We start from the raw sequence: 21002 nt of genomic DNA on the forward strand, positions 1-21002 counted from the left end.
GCTTTCTCCCATGATCATTTCTTTTCTTGTTGGCCATCTAACAAAACCTTTTTTGGATTCTTTTTTGCTTGCTGTTAGTCTTTTCTCCTATTCTAATTTATCTTTCCATACTAGACATTTCCTGGCTTGCATTTTATATTCTTCATAGTCTACATTTTCTTTTATACTTTCATGGCTACTATTTTACCGCACACGCCAGCTCTTGTTTGATGCCTTTTATTTATCCATTTCATTTTCACTCTTTCTATCCTAATTGTATTCCTAATCTTAGCCATATTTCCTTGTTTCTAACTTCAAGTATTGTTTAACTATCTCTCTAAGTATTTTCAGCCATCTGAAACTGTCTTTCAGACATCTCTTAACACAACTTATTTTACACATATCCCTGGTTACAATTTTTGTACAAGAGATTTTGTTGACATTATCATGATAGTTTAATATCTTGGCAATACTGGCAAAGTTATATTAATAATTTAGTGATCATCATTATTCAAGCTACCTTCACAATAAGAAGTATATTAAGAAGAATGCAAAATGAGGTGTAATAAGGAAGGAGATGAGATAAGCACTTAACTGGTGTTCTGATGACTGCTGAATAATAATGATAATTTGGGAATGCTCAAATGATACCTATATATCTCTTTTTACTTTACACATTCCTATACTGACTTTCCCAAGTAAGGATTGTAATCAGCCTTCCCTGTTGGAGGTAAAGCTGACATCCTATCTTGTCCACAGTATTTTCTGATGCAGTATATGTGAGTTAGCCGATCTCATACGGAGGTAGCAGGGTTTTTTCTCCCGGAAACTCGGGTTTTTCATCCCGCATACATACAAATCGGCCCTTCAGAACACACGCAATTTACAGACAAAAATTACTAAGTTGTGGTGGTGTTGGAGGTGGGCGGTAGATGGCGTTGATTCGTAGTAGAGGTAAGGTGTAGAGACAGTTGAAGATGTCCTCCCGCGATGAGTCTTCGGACTCCTTGGAGGTATCAGGAATAATAATAATAATAATAATATTATCTAGTCAGGACTCTATCTCTCTTTGTTTCCTACATTACATGCCACCTATGATAATCATCTCTGATAAGTTCCAGAAAAAAAAAAAATTGATTCTTCTTTCCAGTATATATGCTATAATTAAAATTTCCAATAATGATTACCCATCTTGCACTAACTAAGCTAATATGCTTAAACACTTTACATCACCTTCTCTGTGCTTCCCCACTTTGCTCCACAGACTTCCAATGCCATGTCTTCCTTTATTTCTATCCTAGTTTTCTCCTCTGAGAAGGTTTAATCTTCTGCTATAATTACTAGTATTCCTCCTTCTTTATCCTTTTTATTTTACCTGAATGTGTTATGCATCCTCCATTTCTTTTTTTGCTACAGTGTAATTTTTAGGCAACCATGGTTTTCTGACCCCCACTAATTTTTAGACAAATTGAATCTGCTGAGCTGCAAACACAAACGCATTCGTATATTTAAAATTCTCCTGCCACTTGTATATGACTAAAGTAGTGCATCACTAGAATGCATATTAGTTGCTCACCCCAGTATCACCCCTATGGGACCCTGTTCATGGTGGAGGAGATCTCACAGTGATGGTAACGGTCCTTTTCATTCTTAATCATTTTCTTTTCTTTTCTTCCCATATTCTTCGCTGTACTTCTCCTAAGTCTTTTTGACCATCCTTTCTTCCAGACCATCATCATCACTGGGATCCAATGTCCTACTACTGTGTTTGCCATTTGGTGTGACCTGTGGACATCTGGAAAGGGGGGGGGGGGATCATGTAGTTTAAAGTAGTCTTGCACTACTTTAGCCTTTGCTTCAATAGGTGGTCTTAGATGGCCTGGCCAGGATCTGTCAGCTAGTGGGCTTGCCTGCAGGGATCAACTATGTTGCAGTAAGTCTTTCACCCTATGGTCCAGGGTTGATACTAAAGTCTTGCTCTGGTGTGCTGGTATAGCGTTCAGGGTAGTTTTGGCATTTTACTTCTGATCACAGTCATTGCTTGCTGGTCAGTAGGCATCCATGTGTGGCTCTGTGGTGGGTGGGGAGCTCAGGTGCCAAACTAAAAATCCCTTGAGCATGAATTCTTCATCCTCAATTCTTTCAGGGGCCCTAACAAGGTCACAACAAGTACTGATACCAGTTACAGCATTTGGTAACAGAAGTGAGAAACAAAAGGTATGTGATACCAGTATAAATGTACCAGTGTTTCTGATTACCCATGCAGCAGGTGAAAAGAAAATAGGGAAAATGCCACCCTTTATTCAGAAGGCTTAGAACAATTGGCAGGATCTCTTAAAACTGTTAAGAAACTACATTCTGATGATATCCTTGTGGAAACATCATGTCAGCAACATTAATGGGGTGGAATATCAGTCACAGTAAAACTTCATGAAACACTCAATGCTTGTAGAGGAGTGATGGGATCAATCTCCTAGATGTTCCTCATGATGAGATATGTTTAGCGTTTAAAGATCAGGGAGTGACGTGCGAGGTGCATCCTGATATGTAGGGATGGTTCACCTGGTTCCGATCAGGAACATTATCCTTACTTTTGATACACCTAAGCCTCCATCATCTGTATCTCATTTGTGTTACAAGGTATCTAAACTCTCCTGTTAGACTGTACATCCCTAAAACACTAAGATGCTTCAAATGTCAGAAATATGGACATGCACAAACTGCCTGCTCTACCACCTGTGCCCAATGTAGTAGTAAAGAGCATGATAACAAATCTTGCTCTGCATAGAAAGCTAAATGTGTCAACTGTCAGGGAAATCATCCAACTTACTCTTGTGCATGTCCAGAAGTGGAGAAATGAAAAAGAAATACAAAATATTAAAACAGAACAAAATAGATCATTTTATTCTGTTCTGAAATCCTCTTGTGCTGAGAAGGTGGCAGCTAAGAAAATATCAACAGCATCGCAAGCATGTTTGTCTATTCCACCATCTGATAATTTCACCATACCTTAACTTTGATTGTGAGTGCATCAATCACATGACCTGCTCTCCCACTCCAGAAATAGTTCCATTCGATGGGAACCCACTTGCCAAAAAATTATGGCAAGGATATCACTTAAAGATTAGACCATCAGACATCCTCACAGAAAAAATGGATACTTCTGTATCCACATTGCCAATCTTCTACATTCTTATCAAAATCTTGCCATGACTTAGCTATTTTTGCACATTGCTTCACATTCTTATGTTTTTCTCTGTATGTATGGCGTGATGGTGGAGATGAAGAGTTGTAGAGTATGTGCTCTCCCTTGATGAGTTTTTGGACTCCTTGGAGGTGTCATGTAATAATAATTCTCTTACAGCACGTGCTTAACTCATTTGCTATGAACTTTTGATGCACCTTCTTTTCTGTGACTACCTCTTTAACTTCTTGAGTTCCACCATGGAGATCAAATTTTTCTCTCATTGCAGACAACTTAACCTCATGCTTCTGTGGCAGAATCATTTGTTTACAAATGAAGATGATGAAAATGATTTATTATGAAATTAAGACTGCTCAGTTGTTAAATTTGGAGGGTCGGTAATTATTGCTGTCATGTGTAGCTCCTATTTTTATTCTAATACTCTTCATGTATCTTCAGGACAGTTTGCCTAATTTTGCAGGATAAAAATCCTACAGTTTCTGAGAGGTAAAAACCCTTACACCTCTTTTTGAAACTAGCTAACTTACTTTCAGTTGAAAAGTCCTTATAATGGTTCTTCACATCATAGGTTAGGTTCGAACATCTTTCAAACCAAAGGACAAATGCCACCTCTCTTCATGATTGTGCTGTTCAGCAGAGGCATCCTTTTTTTAAGGGATATGCTATTTTAGCATAAAGTAAAATTTTTACTTTAATACTTTTACTGTTGTTGTTCAAATGCATCCAAGCTTATTTCTTATGCCTATTTTTATTGTCTTTGCATTTTAGATATTATGGTGGTAATCAGTTTATTGATGATGTAGAAAGGCTCTGCCAGAAGAGAGCACTAGCTGCCTTTGATTTGAATCCTGAAGAATGGGGTGTAAATGTTCAACCATATTCTGGATCTCCGGCAAACTTTGCAGTGTATACAGCACTTGTTGAACCTCATGGAAGAATTATGGGTTTAGATTTGCCAGATGGTGGGCATCTCACCCATGGATATATGACAGATAAGAAGAAAATTTCAGCTACTTCTATTTTTTTTGAATCAATGCCTTACAAAGTTAATCCTGAAACTGGATTAATTGATTATAATAAGCTAAAAGAAACTGCTCGCCTCTTCAAACCTAAGCTTATCATTGCAGGTGAGTTTGGTATGAATTTAATTAGAAATTGGTTTTACACATTACAATACTGTACTCAAAATGAAAATTCCAACTAAAAAAATTTCTCTATTTTCCATTTTGTCTATTGGTTGCTTTTATATCCACAGCCTTTAGTTGGGAAATAGACTAAGAACAGGAAGAGTAATTCAGATATTTTGATTCTTTCAGGTAATTTAGAAAGTACTCCTAAAAGTAATGTTTTAATATAAATTTCTGTTCGAGAAATTTCAGTTTATATGCTTAAAAATATTTACAAAGCATGGTTTGCTGGAGCTGTCATTTCGGTATTTAAGATGTCAGTAGTAATCTTATTTTTTTATTTTATGTGAAATGTTAAAAGAAATTTAGCTTAAAGTTAACATTATTAATTATCATAATCTGTCTCCTATTTTATCTCAACGAGATCTACAAATAAAGCTATTTTCAGAGCAGACCCTTGCCTGTTGTAATATCTGCTATTACATGGAATTGGGTCCAAAAAGCATTATGACAGAGTGTTGGGTAGGTATTTTTGCAGCAAAGAAGGAATGTGAGAGAGAGAGAGAGAGGGGGGGGGATAATTTAAGATTAGCATGTTAAGAACCTACCATGAGGATCTGTGGCTCGTTATTGAGACAATAAGACAGTGCCTGTATTGTTTTAACCCTTGTATGAACCTTACATATACACATTTCCAGGTGTATGTAAAGTTCTTGCAACCTGTCCTATCATGATTAAACTGGAAGATCTGCTAACATCGATCTTGAAGAACACAAGAAACATATCTGCCACCACAATTATGGTCAATCAGTTCTAGCTAACCATAACTACTATTCTTCACTGTAGCAGATATTTGAAAAGCTTTTTTTTTAATTTTTTTTTTTTTAGATTCAATTTAAAAAACATTTAAAAAAACCAACCAAATCTTAATAAATATGATTGCATGAAATGTCCCAAGATTTGGGACACATTAATTGTTGTGTCTTATCCATTGTTAATAAATCTTACCTGTTGCCCAACAGCCATGGCTGCCTACTAGTGTCCATAGAGGATATGCTCTCTTAGAACATTAGATATAGTATGATGTTGTCTAGTTACTTTTTTGTGTGTTTGTTTGCATTATTATAATTTTCATATTGCATCCCAGAAGTTTTCTGTCTGACAGAGACAGAATATCTGAATCATTAAACCTTAATATGAGAATAAGACACTTCAGCAGCTTAGGTTTTTAAGCATGCACTATCAATGAAAATTATTATTATTATTATTATGGGCATCTCTATGGAGTCAGTAGACTCATCGTGGGAGACCCAAACTATCAAAACAATATCTATCATATCTCTTCTTAAATTCATTTACAGACGAAGAACTCACAATTGAGTCAGGCAATGCATTCCACTCATTCACCACCCTCCAGGTGAAAAACCTCGTTCTCACACCCTTGTTAACCACACTTTTCCAGAGATGATCTCTTGTTCTTCCATCACTATCACATAGCTGAAACATTTCCCCTGCATCAATCTTATAAAAACTTTTTAGTAATTTAAATGTTTCTATCATATCCCCTCTTCTCTGCCTATCAACCAACCTCTGCAATCCACAAGCTCTCAATCTATCAATGTAGGGAGCATTTTTTACATCACTCACCAACTTAGTCACTCTCCTCTGAACCCTCTCCACAACCTCCTCATCTCCAAGGAATCCAGGTGACCAGACCTGAGCACAATAATCCAAATGTGGAAGTATCAACGCTTTATAAAGGAGAATAATAACCTCTTTATCTCTGGATGTTAGTGTGTTCCTCAATAACCAAGTAATCCTATGTGCAATTTGGACATCTTAACAATGTGTCCCCTGAACTTCATCTCCCTATCCATCAACACCTCTAAGTCCCTAGCCTCATCAATCTCTTGGAGTACCGTTCCATCAATGTAGTACACAGCTGGTAATCTTTTAATCCCAAAATGCATAACTTTACACTTTTCCACTTTGAACTGACATCCATTACCTTTTGCCCATTTTGCCAGCTTATTTAAATCATCCTGCAAACTCTCAACATCAGCTTGATTTTTTTATTGTGCTACCCAACTCTGCATCATTAGCAAACAACTGAATATCTCCCTTTAAGCTATTTTCTATATAATTTATGTACAAATTAAACAACAATGGCACAGAGCTCCGAGGCACACCACTGGTCACCTGCCTCATCCTGGACTCTGCTCCTCCATACACCACCTTATGGTATCTCTCTCTGAGCCATTCTCCTATTAATATCACCAGTTTAGTATCCATCCTCATCTGCTCCAATTTGCACAACAGTATTCCATGGGGTATTCTGTCAAAAGCCTTAGCAAAGTCCAGAAGTACCACTGTGTAGCCATTTCTTTTGTCCAACTCAGATGTCATTTTATTATAAAAAGTTAATAAATTGCAGGATAGACCTTTAACAAAACCATGTTGGCCCCTATAGAGAATCATATCCTGATCCACCCATTCTTGAATTTTGTCTTTAACCCACTTTTCCAGGGGTGCTTAGGGGTCAAAGCTGTATAACTGAGAGGAAACCTCTACATAGCCTTTAAAGGAATGCAGAGAGCCGACAAGGGCTTCTGACCTAATGTCCAATCCTCACCTTCTCATGGTGCACCCTGTTGGGTATCTAACTGGATACTGAACGAACGAGGATGGGCTGGCAATTTGGGATTTAGCCGATCAAATTGTATTCTTATTGGCTTAAACCAATATAGAAAATGATGGTACAACATGACAAAATTTCATGCCAGCTGGGGCGTCGCCTGGTTAAACAAGGCCCCTGTTGTTTTCGCCAGGGAACCAGGGTGAACAGCAAAAAGTCAGCTACTGGAACAAATCTGAAAGCACACACCCCAACTCAACATCACCAGAGTTAAAGATCGGTACTATCAACATAAGAAGCCTGAATGGCAAAGAGCTAGCTGAAGAATCAGATAAGTACCAGATTGACATAATAGGGGTGACTGAAACAAAAAAGACAAAAACTGGTGAGATCTTTCTGAGCAAAAAATACAAAATGTTATATTCAGGAAATGACAATCAAGGAAAAGAAGGAGTAGCCATAGTATTCAACACAAAATATGAGGCTAATCTTCTTGAATGGCTGACAGTCTCAAGTAGAGTGATGTGGGTAAATATCAGAATGGGTAATTGGACAATGAGACCTATTTGTGCCTATGGTGCCAGAGAAGGTTCTACTAAGGTAGAAGTGGAGGAATTTTTTGATGCTTTCGAAAAAGCAGCTGACACAATGAAAAAGTCCTTGTTGGGGATCTAAATAGCAGCGTAGGAAATGATTGTGAGACATACAAAAATATTTTGGGAAAATCTGGAGAAAAGAGCAATGCTAATAATAATGGCAAATATCTGTTGGATTTATGCTCAGGACATGGACTGGTTATTACTAACACCATGTTCCAACATAATAATGTGCACAAATTTACATGGAGAGAAGAGGCTAGGAATAAGAAAAGTCTCATTGACTATGTTATTGTTGAAAGTCAGCTTGTGCTCTTAGAGAATACAGAGACAAATGTAAGAAAGCTAAACACTGTGTAAAACTAGCTAAACACAATTCATGGGAGGATTTTGGCAAGAACATAGAAAATAAATATCAAGAGGTGACAAAATATTCTGGAGGTTATTGAAGAAGCTCAGAAATGGAGGAAAGAGTGCTGTAAAAGGAATTAGAGATGATAAAGGTGACATGAAAACAGGAGAAAGAGATATCCTTGAAGTATGGAGTAATTACTTTGAAAAATTGCTAAATGAAACAAGCAGTGATAGCACAGTGGTAAAAAACACTCAACAGGCATACAGTCAGGAATACATATCCATACTTGAAGTAGAAAAAGCCATCAAAGGCTTGAAATGTGGAAAGGCAGCAGGAGTAGATGATATTCGACCAGAAATGCGGAAGTATGGTGGTATAAAAGTCTTACAGTGGCTGCACTGCATAGTTCAGAAAGCCTGGACAGAGGGATGATTGGAGTAGAGCTCTAATAGTACCCATATATAAAAAGGGAAATAAAACTGAATGTGAGAATTACAGAGGTATTTCCCTACTGAGTGTTCCAGGCAAGATCTATGCAAGTATACTTGAGAAACGGTTGAGAAGAATTGTGGAAGAAAAGCTTGGTGAAGAACAAGCTGGATTGTTCACTTTATGACAGATAGTTGAGAAAGCATGGGAATATAACAAAGATCTATTTTAAGTTTTGTTGATCCGGAAAAGGCATGTGACAAGGTGCCAAGAGAGAAGCTATTCAATACGCTACAGTTATATGGTGTCAATGGGGCATTATATCAAGCAATACTTAGTCTTTATTTGAGTTGTAAGTCAGCAGTTAGAATTGAAGTATAGGAAGATGGTTTAATGTTAAATCTGGTATGAGACAAGGATGTACATTATCCCCTCTGTTATTCATTATCTATATGGATCACATTATGAAGGAAAGTGGTATTAAACATGATATCAGAATTGGAGATGTTAATGTCAGCTCTTTGCTTTATGCGGATGATGTTATACTTCTAAATAAATCCGCTACAAGTTTGCAAGATTCCCTGACTAAATTGAATAGCTGTTGTAATAGATATGGTATGAAGGTCAGCATTAAAAAGGCAAAGACAATGAAAATAGGTAGAATTGTTGACAATGTCAACTATGTTGTGAACGGGGAACCTGTGGAACAAGTAAAACATTTCAGCTACTTAGGCATGATTTTTACTGAAGGTGGTAAATAAATATAGAAATAGACAATAGAATCAACAAAGCTGGTATAGTAGGCAGTCAACTGAGTAAATTTATATGGAATAAGAGAGAAATTAGTCGGAACACTAAATTAGCTGTATACAAGACAGTGTTCAAACCAGTTTTAACTTATGTGAGCTGGGTCAGAAGTAAAACACTTGACCAAAGCCTAGAGACCGCAGATATGAGAGTCCTGAGAAAGATTAGAGGCGTGAACAGATGGCATCAATGGCAATATCATATTAAAAATGAGGATATTAGGAAAGAACTTGACGTTGTCAGCATCCAGGAATGCGTTAGCTGAGCTAATCTCAGGCAGTATGGTTACTTAAACAGAATTTGCGAGGAGAGATTAGCAAAATAAGTGTTCTCTGCTAGGTTGGCAGCAAAACGACCCAAAGGAAGACCAAGATATAGTGGATTGATACAGTACAAAGTGTCTTAGACGATAGAAATATAAGATCTGATAATGTTGGAGTCTTGACAAGTAACAGACTGATTTGGAGGAAAATTGTAGATAGGAAGTTAGTGATGATGAAAATTTTTCATGTAGTACTATCATATCCTGTACACCCCTTGATGGTACATGTCAGGAATTTGATGATGATAATGACCAACTTTTCCAATACTTTTACCACCACACCTGAGATGGTGATTGGGCTGTAATTAACTATTGCAATTTAAAGCCACCTTTATGTAAAAGAACTACTTTGCTTTCCTTCCACTCCCTAGTGACCATACCCGAGTTTAAATTTAAGTTAATTAACCAAGTAAGAGGCGCTGACAATTCCTTTGCACATTCACGCAACACCCGAGCTGATATTCCATCTAAACCTACAGCAGTGTTTGCATTTAAATTTTGTGGTATACTAAGTACCTCTGATTTTGTATCTTCATTTCTCACATTAGTTATTGCTACAGGTACAGAGATATCCTCACTTGGGGTATAGACTTTTGAAAAGTGATCACTCAGTAACTCTACTATTACATCTGAATTTGTCACCTCAATACCATCAGCACCCACTAAAGTTATCCTTCCGAAGTCATTCTTCCTTTTACTTGCCACATAGCAAAAGAACTCTTTGAGATTACTCCTTGGCTAAGGTCTTCTCATAATCTGATTAACTTTTCTTACTATGCTGGTAACTTTCCTAGCTTGAGCCTTGTGCTGCTCGTGGGTGTACTGATCGCCTTTCTCCTTGTAAATTCTCCATAACATTTTCTTTTTTTAGATCAAAATAATAGTTTTTTTTTTTTTTTGAAAAAATCATATGACTTACCAAAATATATTATTAGTGGTTTTTTATAAGTATTTGCTATTTATATTCTTTGTACACTGATTTGATATGTGGAAAAAACTTTAAAAACAGACAAGAGCCACTTGCTTATTTCAAGTACACTATGTTATATGGCCTGGTTGGCCAAGTGGATAGCGTATCTGCTCTCCAGCCAAAGGGCTGCGGGTTTGAATCCCGCCGTGGGCATGGATGTTTGTGATTGTTTGTGGAAATACCAGTGGTGGTAGGCAGTAGATGGCGTTGGTGTAGTTGCGGTCAGTTGTGATTGAATGGTGGACAGGAGACGAAGTTGTAAACTTGGTGGCCTCCCTCGATGAGTCCTTGGACTCCCTGGAGGTGTCAAATAATAATTATAATAATAATATGTTGCAAACATTGGAAGAAAATATTAGTTGAATATGAAAAAAAATTCTGTTTTTTTATAGAATGGGGAGGGGCTATCAAATAAGAAAGTAGCAAAGTGTATTGTCATCAGCAGAACTATGGACTGGATTTACAGTGTGCTGGAAAATACACATTGATAGATAGAAGGAAGAGTACAGGAGAATGTACAGAGCATTATGAAGCCCTTGTATTTGTTGCAGAAGTTGAAGGTAAAGATGCATTCATTATCTCATGTAATATGCGAATAGCTGCCCATTTTCAGATCAGAAAACAGGCCACATGATGGGAGCTTATTAACTTGGTCTTTGTGCCAAACACAGTCAAATGCTTTAGAGATTTCAAGCAACTACTTGAGATTTCCCAGACTTTCCATGTAATTTTTCCAAAGATAGGTGACTTGTGTCACCTATTCCAAAGATTTTCCACTGTTAAAAGAGGAATAATGATTTCTCTGTTAACAGTGAAAAATTCATACTGATAATCATTTATTAGTGGAAGAGAAGAGTTTCTAGGTAGTATAGAAGTTGATTGTTAATGGTTTTTTCCTTTACTTCAGAAAGAACTTGAGTAAGAGAAAAAATACTCTTCTTAGGAATGAGCTGAATACAGGCTAATTTCTAAATGCAGGATAGATAGGGGACATAGAAAAGGAGGAAACTCTACAAGACAAATCGGAACAATCAGATAAATGCCATCAGGACTTGGAGATGTTTTGATATGTGGTGAGGATAATTCTTATGAAATCTTGCAAAAATTCAGAAAATAGGAGATGGGCATTTACCAAGAATGTTGGTTCAGGAATCGGAGGAAATGTGACAAGGAAGGAGATTGGTTTCTACCTTTTAAAATGTATTTGGTACTTATGGCAGTGTGTTTTTTTTTTTCTTTTCTCTCTTTGTTGTGTTATAGTTTGTGTGAATTTCTTGGCTGTGATAATTAATAATGAAAATGCTCTTATGAATATTATATAGTACTAATGTAAACTGTGTAATTATTGTAGATTATTGTAAACCATATGTGCAGATTTAGAAATAGATATGTGGTATTAATTTGTATAAAATGCATTCATCTCTGCTAGTAATGTCATTTAGGAACATAATTTTTTTTTAAAGACAGGACCTTTCACTGGTTATTAACAGTTGTCCATGGGAAACCAATGTAATGTACTTGCTGTATGCTGAGTATTGTATTATCATGTTTAATAATGAGTTTTAAGTTTAATTAAGTGCAGTTTAGTCAGTAAACATATGATTCTACATGAAAACTACAGAAACGTTTTCTTTTTTATGTGGTTCCCATCCACGAAAGGTTATTAATAAATCTATAGTACTTTTGCACTGTCGTTGTGCTAATGATTTTTATATATTTTTTATAATTTTTCATTTATTTTTTTACATAGTCCAGAAAGAAACCCTGCTCTAGAGACCAAACATGGAACTTTTTCAAGCCACTTCAGACCTCCAATAAGCAGGGTGGTAGTTTCACACTGGTCGATGAAATTCATCTTCTACCTAAAGATGATCACCAACATCCATATCGATGTTGGTGATAAACCTTCCACAATGATTTGAACCCCTGACCTGTTAGTTAGAGAGAAGGTATGCTAACCACTCAGCCAATCAGGCTATCAGTGTGTACATTTTTTACAATACAGATGCCATATTTGAGTAAATTTTAATGTGCTAGATTAATCAACAAATCAAACCATTGATTTTTGTTAACTGTTTGGTAAGAAAGTTAATTACTGCTTTAATTTTTAGGTGTTAGCTGCTATCCACGTGACTTAAACTATAAGATGTTTAGAGAGATAGCTGATGAAAATAATGCATATCTTATGGCAGATATGGCCCATGTTAGTGGTTTAGTTGCTGCTAAACTTGCACCAAATCCTTTTGAGTATTGTGATGTTGTTTCTACTACTACTCATAAAACATTAAGAGGTCCAAGAGCTGGAATCATATTTTTCAGGAAAGGTAAGGGTAATAATTTATCTTTGTTTCATTGTTAGAAAAGTTAGTGGAGCAATATTTATGTATTAACCAAATCCTGTAAAATAATTTCAGTTAAATTAAAAATACTTGTGTTAATGTTAGGCCAATATTTCTCTTTGGTCACGAAGGCATCTTCATGGACGAAAGAAATACATCCTGCTTCCACTGGAAGCAGGATGTATCATATTTCTTGCTTATGTGTCTGTATACAGACATACAAGCAAGAAAGTAAACACAGACTGATTGTAACAATGCATGATCCTAAAGTTAAACTGCCACCCTCTGTTGGTGCAGAGATGGAATCTTCCTGAAGGTTAAAAAATAGTCTCCCACATTTCTGGTAATGTGAGGCAGCCGAATTTTATATTTGGAGAATGTTGTATTTCTGTTACAGATTCTCAAAATAGTCTTTTAGATATAAAAGAAAACCTCTGTATAAAACAAAAGTTTTCTTCCCTTGGATCCAGTGATCTGTTTCCATGGCATAGTCTGCCACACAAGAAAGGCTATAGTATAGATAACATAGTTTCTGTGTTTTCCCTTTGAACAAACAGCTAATATCCAGGTGGATATTAGCTGTTTATCTAGTTTGTTCAAAGTATGTTGGTTTGCAACTAATATACTTTTTTTTCCCCTGTGACCCTGCCCACTATACGTTGTAAACCTATAGTACTCATCATCATCACGTGTCAACTCCATCCAGGAGGTTGACTACTGGTGTAATGATAATGTGGTGAGGACTCTATCTCTTCTACATTGTTGCAAGTATTCATGGCTGTAATCCGTGTGTGTGTGTGTTCACTGGGGCCAGTTTGCCTGTTCTGAGGGATGAAAAACCAGTTTCCAGGTGAAAAAAACCTTCTACTTCCCTATGAGATTGGCTTCCCTATGAAATTCACCTTTAGTTGAAAGCGACCAGATAAAGGTTCCCAACATCATGGATGGGAATCGAACCCAGGTCTTTCTGACCAAAGGGCTTCATCTATACCAACTGAGCTATGGAGGCTCTCTCTCTCCCTGTAGTACTATGGGTGGGCTAAGGATTTTTTAATTATTTTTTACATAATCTGGTACCCTGCTCTGGAGACCATACATGGAACTTTTCCAATACACTTTTGAAAGTGGATTTGAATTTCTTGAAAATGGGGGTCTACAATGAGTGACAATCTTCACCTCCCACCTAAAAACAATCACTAATATCCATATCCATTAAGCACTTGCCCAGCTTGGACAGAAAATTACTTTCAGCATCAATACATAAATGATTCATATATTAATTTTTTCACATGAATAAGTTCTTTATATATAATTCGGGTACAATTATTTATTATGATATACAATAAAAGTGAAATACAAGAGGGACAGTTCAAATACTTCTATTAACCTAGATATAAGAATGACAAGTAGTACTGTTCTGGTATAGCAACAGTTTTCCATTTAAATCTGCCCATCATTATTTGATGACATATGTCTCAAATTTCTTCTTTTCCCTTTCTTAATGGTGTAAATCTATGGTTTTAAAAAAAAAAAAAAAAAAAAAAACCTTCCACGATGAGTAAAACACATGGACTGAGTTGCATGACATCTTATGTACTACCAAGTGACCTTCCAGATGACTGAATGCTGAACTTGGTCATCAACATTACACAGCAAGTTCCACAATTGAATCTGGGTTGTTCTGCCTTTGTTGTTGGACATAAGTGTCATTTTAATACTATTGGTGTAATTGGCATGTGAAACTGTGGGAAGTAATGAAAAAAATGGGTTTTCCTCAAGACACTATCTGGTTGATAGCCAACTTGTACAGGGAGCAAGAAGCCACAGTAAGAACAGGTGTTGGATTAACTGATTGGCTTCAGGTTGAAAAAGGAGTAAGGCAAGGATGTTTACTTTCTCATCACTTGTTTAGTGTATATGTGTGTATATATATATATATATATATATATATATATATGTGGAGGATATCATGCGTGAAGCATTGGATAAGCTCAAGACAGGAATTAGGATAGGAGATAGACTGATCAGTAATCTGAGGTATGCTGATGATACAGTACTCCTTTGTAATGATATAGAAGAACTAGGACAAATTCTTGACATAATTAACAAGATCAGTAATAACAGAGAACTTCAACTAAATCCTAGCAAGACAAAGATTATGGTTCTCAAAGGAAACACAAACAGGGAAGCTCTTGAGAAACAAGTTTACCTTAATGGAAAAAGAATTGAAAAAGTCAGCAAGTTTGAGTACCTGGGATCCATTATTAATGTGAAGAATTACTGTTCAGAAGACATCAGAAGTAGATTAGGAAAAAACTAAAACAACAGTCAGAGACTTGTCTAAAATCTGGAAGGATAGATCTATCTCTATGGGAACAAAGTTGAGGATTTTGGATGCAATTGTTTTTCCAACAGCGACTTATGGATGTGAGACCTGGAACCTAAAGAGGTCAGATAAGAAAAGGATATCTGCTTTAGAGATATGGTGCTACAGAAGGCCGTTGAGGATATCATATACTGAAAGGTGTACAAATGAATGGATGTTAGAAAAGATCAGTAGAACTTTAAGTCTCCTTAAGGATATTGACAAAAGAAAGTTAAAATATTTTGGACACATTGAAAGGATGGAAGGAGGCCTTCTTGAAAAAGAGGAAGGGGTAGACCATCAATGAGATGGATGGATGGTGTGTGTGTGTGGAGCAACTAATCTTCAGAGAGTTGAAGTCTCCAGAAAAGCAAACAACAGGACTAGCTAGGCCTGGTGTGGCACATCACTGAGCATCGGAGTGACCATACAGCATCTGAGGATGTCCAGTGAACATATAGATAGATAGATGGTGTAATTGGTCACTGTTGCTGCCTTTTGTTCCCAGTTATTTAAAAAATTCCTAATTCTGGAGATTTTGAAACTTGGCATAATGATGACATTCTTGATTCTTTCTGTTATTTGTTATGGTAATCCCCCCCCCCCCCCCCCACACACACACACAAAAGATGCTCTTCAATCTACAATATCCTAGTGCTGTAGAAGGACAGGCATTGAGAAAGAAGAAAGTTATTAGTATTGCATTTGAAGACCTGCAAATTGTACTCTTTTAGGAAACACATAATGAGAGAAGTTGTAATAGGTTTACCAAATAATTTTATAAACTTGGTAAATTACTTGGTAAATCTAATGCGTTATTCCCAAGGTAAAAAAACTTATAGGAGAAGTTGTTTCAAAAGATAGCAGTAAAAGGAATGAATGAGAAAGAAAAATTTGTTTTCTGAGTTTGGGACTAAATTGTGAAGGGGTGTGACTGGCCATTGTGTGTCTTAATGATTTATGGGAGAGTGTGAGAATTACTGATGCCAGTCCATCCAGCAAAAACTGAGCATTTGTGAAGAAGATTAGAGTGAATCAGTTATAGATGGTTACTAATTAACCTAAATGCTCTCTTCTGTACTGAATCAAGAATTTTTAGGGATGTCTTAGGAGCACACCACCCAAATGTGAGAAAAGGCTGTTCCTGACCCATATTTCACTGAACTATGTACCACTGATTTCTGCAAAGAACCAGAAAGTTCATCTATAGTGGCATCAGAAAGGCTGTGACTAGACACTAGAAGACTAGCAAAAAGTCATGCAGTCTGAGTCACAGTGCACCTTGTTCTTTAACAATGTCGGCAGAGAGTTTGGCAGTAGTCCCATGAAGCATTGAACCCACCTTGCCTTATAAACACAACTCAATGTTCTGGAGATAGTATCATGGTGTGGGTCATGTTCTTTTGGTACAGAACAGGTCCCCTGATATTGCTGGAAGGTCAGGTGTCCTACAAGGAATATCTGAACATTGTTGCTGATCATGTCCATCCTGCAATGTTGATTTTTATCCAACAGGCGACATTTTTTTCATGGAAAACAATGTGTTACTGTCTATTGCACAAGAATTGTTCAGCAAGCATAACAGTGACTTTCACCATCTTCCCTGGCCATACAAAGCCCAAATCTGAACCCCACTGAGAATGTATGGGATATGTTAGAAAAACAGATCTGGGAGCAAAGTCCTCTTCTGTCAAATCTGAACTAATTGAAGGACTGTCTGGTGAAGGCCTGGTATGTTGTAGACAGATGCAATCCAACACCTTGTGAATCTATGCAAACCACATATGTGCTGAAATCCGGGCTAAAGGAGGTCCAACATTGTATTAAATAAAAGTTTCTAATTGAGTGGAATGTGGCCATTAAGACAATATTTAGTGAACCTTTTTAAAAACATTTATTGTTAATGTGTTATATGATAATGATGAAACATATTTCTTCATTACTGTTATTTCTAGGTGTTCGTTCAGTAAATAAAGCAACACAAGCAAAGGTGTTTTATGATATTGAGGAAAAAATTAATCAAGCAGTATTTCCTGGGTTGCAAGGAGGTCCACATAACAATACAATTGCAGGTAACCAACTTTTATATAGATGTAGTATTTTAATTTTGTTTAAGGATTATAAAATTCTCTAATTTAATGATTTTTCATATATATATATATATACAGGGTGTTCGGGATAAATTTGACATATTTATAATTAATTATATTTTTCCGTAAGTTACATGTATTAACACACACTTCTCTTCATTTAAAAGTTTGGACCCTTCTTCATTCATATACAAGATGTCAGAAAGGATGGATAGCTGGAACCCACCTGAATCATGGAAGAGAATAACTTGTATCATGATGATTCGTGCCCGCCATCAAAATAAGGATATTACGACTGCTGCCCAATGCTCCCTGAATACAGTAAAAACAATCAGGCATGAACTAGAGACTTGCAATGGTGACTACGAGGATGTAGCAAGAAGAAAGATCCCTAGCAGACGATCTGATTGCGTTCGTACAGCAGAATTCCTCGCAAATCTGCAGGAACAGGTGTTGAAGAACCCTGGCATTGGAATTCGGGCTGTGTTCGTGGAGTTGCTAACTGTAGTCAAGCCCTGGATAACAAGGGTAGCCAATGGTAGGCCGTATGTATGGCAGCAGGATTCGGCCCCTTGCCACACCTCTGGGAAAAGTCAAAAATGGTTGTCTGAAAATTTCTACGACTTCACCAGTCCAAATGTTTGGCCTCCAAACTCCCCAGACCTTAACCCCATGGATTATTTTGTATGGGGCGCAGTTGAAAAAGACACCAATCGCACTTCCAGTAATACAAAAGCCCAGTTAATGGATAAAATTAAAACAGTTTTTGCGGCCCTTCCCAGGGAGACTGTAGCATCAGCTTGTTCGAGGTTCCGAAGCAGAATTGAAGCTGTGATCGATGCTAATGGTGGTTATTTTGAGTAAATCTTGTTGATAGTATTGTAATTAACTCTGCCTGTAATGTTTTTTTGTCAATTCATTAAATTTAATAGATACAAAGAAGATTTTCTTTTTCCTTACGAAACTGTCAAATTTATCCCGAACACCCTGTATATATATATATATATATATATATATATATATATATATATCCAATCTATATATATAAAAAGATAAGCCGAAATTTGAAAAATTTTTATGTCACGTTTTTAACCGTCCAACAGTGTGTTTGCCTTCACGAGACAACAATTTTATCGTTTCAGGATTACAACAATCAAACTCATTGTCGACCATTAGAACAGTACGTGTTAGTATTTATTACTAAAATTAGCATAAAGTGCATGTCATGACTGATGATATAGGAAATATTTTATTTTCATTTCGTGATTTTGAATAATTAAAGTGAGGTTCATAAAGAACTGGCCTACCAGCCCGGAACTCTGCGGGCGGGGGAAGAGCCCCCTAGTGTGTGTGTGTGTGTGTGTTTGTGTGTTATATATATATATATATATATATATATAAAATATGTGAAAGTTTTCTAGTATGGACTGCCTGTTTCATTTTAAGTCTTTCAAAGTAATTAATCCAGAACTTTTTGTCACCTTCCTGATATTTATTTTCTATATTCTTACCAATGTTTCCCATGACTTTTTTTTAGTTACTTTTACACATAGCTACGCACTCTTGTTTATACTTGCTAAGTGTAAGTGTCATAAATTAAAAAATATGAAGTAGTATGAACAGATAAAGATATAATCATCAAATTCCTCATATGTACCATCAAGGAGTATATAGAATACTATGATTGTACTATATGAAAAATTTACTAATATCATATCAACAGTTTTCCTCCAAATTAGTTTTTTATTATCAGAACTCAAATATTGATAGCTCTTAAATTTTGATTTAAGATTCTTCTAACTGTATCAATCCACCTACATTTTTGGCCTTGCTCTGGATCTTTTTCCTACCATTGTAGTATCAAACACTTGCTTTCTAATCTTTTCTCTCCCATTCTGTTTAATTGACTATCGCATCAGAAATTAAGTCTGCTCACACATTTCTGAATGCCAGCAATATCAGATTCTTTTCTGATATCTTTATTTTAATATGATATTTTATTTTATCAGAATTCTCATGTCCATAGTCTCCGCTCTGTTCAACTATCATCATCATCATCAAATTCCTGCCATGTATCCACAAGGGGTGTACAGGATATGATAGTACTACATGAAAAAATTATATTATTACTAACTTCCTATCTACAATTTTCCTCCAAATCAATCTGTTACTTGTCAAGACTCCAACATTATCGGATCTTATATTTCTATCGTCTAAGGCACTTTGTACCGTATCAATCCACCTATATCTTGGTCTTCCTCTGGGTCGTTTTGCTGCCAACCTGGCAGAGAACACTTGTTTTGCTCGCCCATTCTGTTTAGGTGACCATACCACCTGAGATTAGCTCTGCTAACGCATTCCTGGATGCTGACAATGTCAAGTTCTTTCCTAATATCCTCATTTTTAATATGATATTGCCATTGATGCCATCTGTTAACACCTATAATCTTTCTCAGGACTCTCATATCTGCGGTCTCTAGTCTTTGGTCAAGTGTTTTACTTATGACCCAGCTCTCAGATCCATAAGTTAAAACTGGTTCGAACACTGTCTTGTATACAGCTAATTTAGTGTTCTGGCTAATTTCTCTCTTATTCCATATAAATTTATTCAATTGACTTCCCACCATACCAGCTTTGCTGATTCTGTTGTCTATTTCTATATTTAATTTACCATCTTCAGTAAAAATCGTGCCTAAGTAGCTGAAATGTTTTATTTGTTCCACAGGTTCTCCATTCACAACATAGTTGACATTTTCAATGATTCTGCCTATTTTCATTCTTTTTATTGTTGACCTTCATACCATATCTATTACAACAGCTATTCAATTTAGTCAGAGAATCTTGCAGACTTGTTGCAGATTTATTTAGAAGTATAACATCATCCGCATAAAGCAAAGAGCTCATGTTAACATCCCCAATTTTGATATCATGTTTAATACCACTTTCCTTAATAATGTGATCCATATAGATAATGAATAACAGAGGGGATAATGTATATCCTTGTCTCACACCAGATTTAACATTAAACCATCTTCCTGTACTTCCTTCAATTCTAACTGCTGACTTACAACTCAAATAAAGACTAAGTATTGCTTGATATAATGCCCCATTGCCACCATATAACTGCAGCGTATTGAATAGCTTCTCTCTTGGCACCTTATCATATGCCTTTTCCAAATCGACAAAACTTAAATACAGATCTTTGTTACGTTCCCATGCTTTCTCGACTATTTGTCGTAAAGTGAAGATCTGATCCTGACAGCCTCTGTTTGGCCTGAATCCAGCTTGTTCTTCCACAATTCTTCTCAACCGTTTCTCAAGTATACTTGCATAGATCTTGCCAGGAACACTCAGTAGGGAAATACCTCTGTAATTCTCACATTCGGTTTTATTTCCCTTTTTTATATATGGGTAATATGAGAGCTCTACTCCAATCATCGGGAATTCGTCCCTCTGTCCAGGCTTTCTGAACTATGCAGTGCAGCCACTGTAAGACTCTTATACCACCATACTTCAGCATTTCTGGTCGAATATCATCCACTCCAACTGCCTTTCCACATTTCAAGCCTTTGATGGCTTTTTCGACTTCGAGTATGGATATGTATTCATGACTGGTCAGTGTTTTTTACCACTGTGCTGTCATCACTGCTTGTTTCATTTAGCAGTTTTTCAAAGTAATTACTCCATACTTCAAGGATATCTTTTTCTCCCGTTTTCATGTCACCTTTATCATCTCTAACTCCTTTTACAGCACTCTTTCCTCCATTCCTAAGCTTTCTCAAC

The 21002-nt window shown here is 36.4% G+C and overlaps 1 protein-coding gene across 1 annotated transcript in view; it reads left to right on the top strand.

The window, feature by feature from the left end:
• Positions 1–21002, top strand: part of Shmt (serine hydroxymethyl transferase) — a 103058-nt gene that overhangs the window by 40552 nt on the left and 41504 nt on the right. Inside the window, exons 3-5 of the mRNA XM_090397325.1 lie at positions 3953–4311; positions 12537–12749; positions 17085–17201. Of these exons, the coding sequence (XP_090253451.1) occupies positions 3953–4311; positions 12537–12749; positions 17085–17201 (689 nt within the window). The remainder of the gene's footprint in view (positions 1–3952; positions 4312–12536; positions 12750–17084; positions 17202–21002) is intronic.

Source organism: Typopeltis vanoorti, chromosome 9 (genome assembly GCF_054136105.1).
Source record: "Typopeltis vanoorti isolate ZY-2024b chromosome 9, IOZ_Tvanoo_1.0, whole genome shotgun sequence".
NCBI lineage: Eukaryota > Metazoa > Arthropoda > Arachnida > Uropygi > Thelyphonidae > Typopeltis > Typopeltis vanoorti.